Genomic DNA, 6,992 nt, shown 5'->3' on the forward strand with positions numbered 1-6,992 from the left:
TTGTGTGTTGATGTATTTATGTAATAAGTCCCACCATACACATGTGATGCTGCTTAATTTGACCCCCAAAACAAAGTGTTCCACTCGTTAACACAATTCAATGTGATGTGATTTGTGAATGAGACACGGTATGCACCCCCCTTCATCTTATTAAAATATTTGATTACCTTTTTAGGCTTAATCATATAAAAGTAGTACTCGGCGTTCTTCAAGTAACGGATGGGAACTTATATGAACAAAATATTCAAAGGAAAAGGACACAAGTCACTAAAGTGTTTCTTGACAAAATGCTGCATGTAGATCTTTATCATTTCATGAAGTCATGTTAAGATTAAAAAAACCAAAAACATGATGTTCATCTTAGAAAGAATGTTTCTTAATTAAGCATCTTATAATTTGGTCAACTTATAATCACTATATTAGGTTCGAAGAGAATAGCTTTTACTGAGAATTTTTTTTTCCCTTTTGGGTCAGGTCCTGAACAATGTTTTGAAACAATCCAATTATTATCATATTTTTGGACAGTAACAATCCAATTATTTGTCATTATGAAAAAGACGTTGTATTGAATGGGCCAAAATTTGAATTATTAAAACCATATGATGTTGCGAAATAAAATAAGCCCAACCATTACTTGAGAGTTGAGACTCCAGCTTATATCCGAGTCCAAACGAATTTAGAAGACAAGCATCCTTGCTTTCAAAAATAATTAGAGAAAAGAGTAGAGTTAGTACTCAAGCCGGTGAGGATTAAGATTCTCTAAATTTTGAATTTTATCTTAAAGGATAAAAAAGTATAATTTTTTATTATTTATTTATAAGTAGGACTAAAAATCATTTAAAGATAAAAGATCACACTTTATCTTCTAAAGTAAAAATTTAAAATTTAGAAGATCCAAATTCGACCCGTAAAATTGCACTCATAATTTTTAAATGAAAATAATTCTATTAAATAAAAAATTTTACCTATAACTCATATAAATAACTTTAAATTGGTCTCTAAAATTGGCATCCATAACTTATATTAGCCATGTGGAGCTTTGTATGATATTATCGAAGAGTTGGAATTTGGAGAGGAAAATAGGATAATTCGCTTTGAAAGTATGATAAATCTAATACCTATGAGTGTGTGTGGTTGGAAAAATATTAGAGTATTTTCAGAAATATTTAGATAGAAATATCTTATTTTTTTGTTTATTTCAAAATTTAAAAATATATTTTTAGATAAACTAGTATATGAGCTCGTGCTTAGCACGGAAAAATTTATAAAAGTAAAAAAAATTATATGCTTCGATATTTAAAATAAAAATACAAAATAATTATTATTTTAAGAAATTTATAAAATTATTATCAAAATCAAAGTTTAACTTAAAAAGTGAGTAATAATTATTTTATATTTTTAAGGTAAAATAATTCTCTACTGATACAGAATTTAAAATAAAATTAAAATATTTATATTAGAATACTTTTTGTTAGAGACTTCTCTATAAATAATATTGATGGTTAAATTTGCAGACATTCCTACGTGACTCATAAGTAAAATTTTTAAACCTATCTTACTCTTAATTCTTGAAAGTGCCATATAGTTGGCCATGTGTAAAAACTGGTTTGGGCAAGTACAATCCAACATGAGATAAAATTTGTCCCTGAGACTTATTAATTGTCATGGCAAACGATACTATTATGGAAAACTGTCTTCGTTGGAATCTAACTGGGACGGTTTTATTTGTTGGTACCATATTCATTCTTGGAATCAAAGCAATATGACCAACATTGTTACCTGTTAAGACTTCACATTCTATGACATAATTTTCAAGCTTCCTAACTTGTATCCTTGTACCATTATAAAGACCACTGGATTGGTCAATATTTCTTAGTAACATCACCAGAACATCAACTTTGAGTATAAATTTATGTGGAGGCAAACCAGTGCAATTTATGCTATTCAGTAATTCAGGACCATAGAGATCTAGTTGACTCTCCATATTCCTTTCATCCATACGAATGAAATCCGAACTAAGATATAATTTTTTTTCCTCCAGGAATGATAGCCATCAGATGGTTGTTGATCTCTTCAACGATGTCTAGCGTGGGAGCCAGTAAGTTCTTGCTTTGAAAAAATCCTTTGAGGACATGTTTTCTAAAATATTTTGATAAGAAAAATGAACCAACTCATCAAATGACTGGTCCAAAGAAGGAATAACAATATCTCCTGAAAGACATATCTCAGATTCACCATCCATATTGTCACCTATTAGACCATCACCAACTTTCAATAACCACTCACCAAATTGCTCTGTCTCATCTTGATCTGAAGCAGTCGTCCCTACAGAGAGTCTCATGTTTTTTGTTAGTTTGAGCACCTGACAAAACTTTCAAAAGTAAGACGAATTCATGGTTGAATGAACGATATCTTGCCTCGATTCTCATAGAATGACAGGAAGAATTTGTCTAAAGTCTCTACCTAGTACAATCACTTTTCCTCCAAAGGACAAATCTTTGCTATATGTTAGAGAACACCTCATTATATCACCCAAACATTTATCAGGTGCTTCATAATAGTACCTACTAACCATTGGAGCCTCATCCCAAATTATAAGTTTGGCTTTCAATAGCAACATTGCTTGAGGGGAACCAGGTTTGATGTTACATACAGAATCCTCAGTTATATTCAGCGGTATTTTGAACCTTGAGTATGCCGTTCTTCCATTGGGAAGAAGTAAAGATGCAATACTACTCGAAGCAACGTTTAACACTATATCATCCCTTGAGCGAATCTCAGCAGACATAAGGTTCCAAAGAAATGTTTTTTCAGTACCCCCATGACCATATACAAAGAAAAAAACCCCTTCATCACAATACACAGCTGTAACAATTTTATCGAATGCATATCTCTGCTCAGGTGTTGCATTGGCTAACATGTCTGAGGCATTTTTCTTTAAATCATCCCTGTTAAAGTTTAGCTCTTCCCTAATAACCCTTTCGGTTAACAAAGAACTATCAACTTTAGTTGCTAAAGGCATAGGAGGATAGTCTTTCAAGATTTTACCATAGGAATGTAAGATCTTGTCTATATCCACTAAGCACAACTGCTTAATCTCATCATCTGACATTGTTAACTCTGCATATTATACGATACTGTAAAAATTCAATCAAACTAAAAATGATCAATAAGAAAGAACTTTTATCATTGCAATTAATATAAACTCACTCCTCATGTCATCATGGCTCTCTGTCAATACAAAATATCATCTGAGAGTTCATATCAACATCTATTCCAGACATGTTTTGGTCTTGAGATATTGTTGGATGTTAATAGAATGACAAATAATCTCCTAACATATGATCCTGAGGCCCATGAGCTTGCTTCCTTAATTGCATCAATGAATTTTTTGTCATTTTGCAAGAGTCTAAGGGCAAAGTATGCATCTCTATACGTAGCATAAATTGTTCCTCCTACTGTTCTTATATCGCAAAAACTCATACATCCTCTTTGAGTATTCAAGAGAAGTCGTTGGTAATATTCTTCGGTATTTGTTGCAAAAAACTTGGTTAAAATCTCACTTTTAAGTTGTTAAATGGATTAAGGTACGCTATTTTAATTATTATAGCTACACATCCGCATAAGAATAATTTTCTTAAAAAATATAGAAAAATAAAAAATTGTATAATCTACAGATTATAACTGTTGAAAGTTATTTGAACATTTATTTTCTAGTGTAGATAAATCGAATAAAATGGACATGTGGTACAGGCTGTTAAGATTTTAAATTTAAATCATTAAAGATCAAAATTGAATATAAACTCGTCATTACCTGCAGGTACATAAGTCAACCTTCCAATTGCGAAGCCTTTCTTTCGAGAAAACCACTTTGAAGAATCGTCCTTCCAAACAAACTTGGTTGGAAACTCAGCATAAGTCAGACTTCGAGCACAGGGATATGACATGTTCGCTGTGATCCATCCCAAAAATATGGACTTATGAGATATTGCTTTTTCGACGATATCATTCACATTAGAAGTTTCACCATAAACCACAAGTTGCTCATCCTCCAAATGGAATGGAAGTCTAATCACAAATGGTTCTTTCTTTTGGATTTCGTATCCAAATAGACACCAGATTGCCTCACATGCCGAAATGTACCTACAATCGTAGTAATTCCTAATTTTGTCAACAACTTATGTGGCTTCTGACGGATCACCAGCATTGTATAGAGTAGCTGTGACGCGGTTATTACCCTTGTGTACATAATTAAACAGATACTTAATAGAACTTGTTTGGCATGTGTATTCCACATTTATGTGGCACCCGAACTTGAGCAACAATTCTGGATTATACGAAACAATGAACTTATTGTCTAGTACACATTCCATTTTCTTCATTGTTCGACCATTATCAGTACGCCTATATTTGAAAAATCTGGCCTCATCAATGAGTGTTCGCTGTCTAAACTCTTTAGCATAGAACTTTGAACAGGATCCATTCTTCATGCAAGGTGAATTCTTATTGTACGGACCACATGGACCATGTACCATGTAATTTTGAAAAGCTCCATGTAGATTTGGTCTTTTATTTTCATCAGGAATCTCAGCTGTTATATGTTTGTCTATGTCATCTGGTGTTTGTGGCTTGAACTCGTTACTCATGAATAAAAGGATATGTGCATGCGAAATCCCTTTCTTTTGAAACTCTACAGTGCAAACGTCTGAAAATTGAAAAAGACAAATGAGCAAAGCATTACAGCATAAGATTTTAATAAAGCATTGCATAAACACAGACTTACATCCCAAAATTTTGCCAAAAATTTTTTCCTCTTTTAGGTCATCAATCAAACCATCAAACTTGATCTTGAAAACTCGACATAATATATCAGGACGGTCTTCTGCCTTCAATCCAATGGGAGTCACTTCTCTTTTTATCTCATCCCATTCAGGGTTACAGGTCATGGTGATAAAATAGCTAGGATATCCTACATATCTGTAAATTACAAATGCATCTTTACAATTATTCATCATATACCTAGGTCCACCGGTAAAAGTAGTGGGAAGAATGATTATTTTGCCAAACCTTACAGCATCTACATCCCCGTTTATAAGACTTTCATCCAGACATTTGTATTATCAACCCTCAACTGTGGTTGTTTACGCTTAAAGAATTTTAACCTCTCTGATTCTACCATTGTGTAGGTATCTACTAGAAACTGTTGGAATAATCTCTTTGATCTCAGAATTAATAGAGATTCACTTGTCCTTTTCAGTAGTCAAAAAGCAAAGAATTATCGCAAAGTGATTGTTTTGTTTTTCTTTGTAGGCCTAGCAGAGAATCTGATATTGCAATATCCAAATAAAATCCATCATCCCCATACGGAAAAAACAATGGATATTGCAAGGCTAAATAAGATGGATTAAAAATATCAATCCGCTGGAGCTTTCTAGATTGACTCTCTATAATAATATCTCTATCTTTGCTAAGTTGTACGACATCACCAACAATCAACGCAGCCATTTCAGATGTAGATGGCAAGTTGTATGTCCTGCCATCTGTAGTCCTTTTACTAATCAACTTAAACCTTATGTTTGTGCAATTTTTCTATTGGTACCTATCTCTTGCATAGCAAAAACTCTTTTTCAAACTATTATATTTGTCTAGCATGTTTCTTAATATTGTCACAATTTTCCTATCCCGCTCATTTATAGCTTCATTGGAACTGCGAAAAAAAAAACAATAAAATTTATGTTATTTTCTCTCACAGATAAGAAATAACTAAAAAGTTTGATTGGTTGCATAAAAATTACCGAAGTGTGCCTATTCGATTATCAATCTCATTTTCTGTTTCATAGATATATAGTTGGACAAATGTTGGTCGCAAACTATCAGGAGGAAGTAAGCTACCAATGCTATAGTAGTTTTGACCCCAAGCTTAAAAATTGGAGGAGCAGTCCCATTGTTCTCCCCATGGTTAATTTTTTCAGTCATTGATGTAAAACAAAAATATTGAATTAAATGTCCTTATATTTTTTAGGAAATGAATACTTCTTTGATCTCCTCCAGTATAAAGCTGAATGAGCTCATCAGGAGGCACAGAAAGTAGAGGAAGCTCGATCTTTCCTTCCATACAACATAATAAAAACTTTGGTTGAGGCGACTGTTTGGATTTAGCAAGCCTTTTAATTTCTCCAAACCACATCCATGCTTTACAGTGTTGATATTGATAAATAGGATTTCCTATATCCCAGACATCTGCTGATTGAACTCTCTTTAGATACTCAGTTGTCATACCGATACAATTTAGTCCATGATGTACACAAAAATGCAAATAAACATACAGATAAAATTTTTACATACTGTCTAAGGTTTCTAAGGATGGTATAAAATTATCTTCCATATTCCATCCAACATTAAATCTTTATAACCATTCAAAACTATAATAAATAAAAATTATAAAAAATACAAATATATATATTGATGTATTACTAATAATTCATATATCTTGCAAACTACAAACCTAAATTCTTTGATATAATGAGAAATTACCTTCATCATCAACAAAAGGGTCAACATTTTGGCCACTTTGTGTGTCACCGCTTGGTGGGTGCGTCTTAACAGTCAATAAATTTATATCTTCATAAAGTTGTGCCAAATTAATAGCCACCGAAGCAACAACAGAGGAAGATTGTCTTTTTTGTACCCCAATGAAGAAAAAGGACAAGAGAGAGAGAAGGAGATAAGGAGAGAGAGGGGGAGAGAGAAAAGGAAAAGACGGAGAGAGAGAGAGAGAGGGGGGAGAGGGAGAGAGGGAGGAAGAGAGAAGAGGAAGAGAGAGAGAGAGAGGACAGAAAGAGAGAGAAGGGGGAGAGGAAAGGAAAGGGAGAGAGAGAGAAAGAGAAAGAGAGGAAGAGGGATAAGAGAGAGAGAATGAAAGAAAGGGATAAAGAGAAAAGGGAGAGAGAAAGTGATAGAGGGAGAAAAAGGAGAAAAAGACAGAGGGGAGG

The 6,992-nt window shown here is 33.2% G+C and overlaps 1 protein-coding gene across 1 annotated transcript; it reads right to left on the reverse strand.

The window, feature by feature from the left end:
- Positions 1–1,561: 1,561 nt before the first annotated feature.
- On the reverse strand, positions 1,562–6,277 carry LOC130933973 (uncharacterized). Its single transcript, XM_057863563.1, has 9 exons — positions 6,034–6,277; positions 5,796–5,919; positions 5,600–5,707; positions 4,784–4,977; positions 4,195–4,705; positions 3,815–4,143; positions 2,471–3,120; positions 2,172–2,362; positions 1,562–1,988 (listed from the first exon to the last, which is right to left on the reverse strand). Exons 1-9 carry the CDS (start codon positions 6,275–6,277, stop codon positions 1,562–1,564), a joined length of 2,778 nt encoding a protein of 925 aa, XP_057719546.1.
- Positions 6,278–6,992: the final 715 nt, after the last annotated feature.

Source organism: Arachis stenosperma, chromosome 6 (genome assembly GCF_014773155.1).
Source record: "Arachis stenosperma cultivar V10309 chromosome 6, arast.V10309.gnm1.PFL2, whole genome shotgun sequence".
Classification (NCBI taxonomy): Eukaryota; Viridiplantae; Streptophyta; class Magnoliopsida; order Fabales; family Fabaceae; genus Arachis; species Arachis stenosperma.

Bases quoted from the DNA above. Each gene is read 5' to 3' on its own strand.
- LOC130933973 (XM_057863563.1), bottom strand. From the start codon at position 6,277: ATGACAACTGAGTATCTAAAGAGAGTTCAATCAGCAGATGTCTGGGAT. The intron at 5,708-5,795 runs GTAATTTTTATG...TTTTTTTCGCAG, and splicing joins AATCGAATAGGCACACTTCG to TTCCAATGAAGCTATAAATG. The intron at 4,978-5,599 runs GTACCAATAGAA...TGTAATTTACAG, and splicing joins TTTTGCTATGCAAGAGATAG to ATATGTAGGATATCCTAGCT.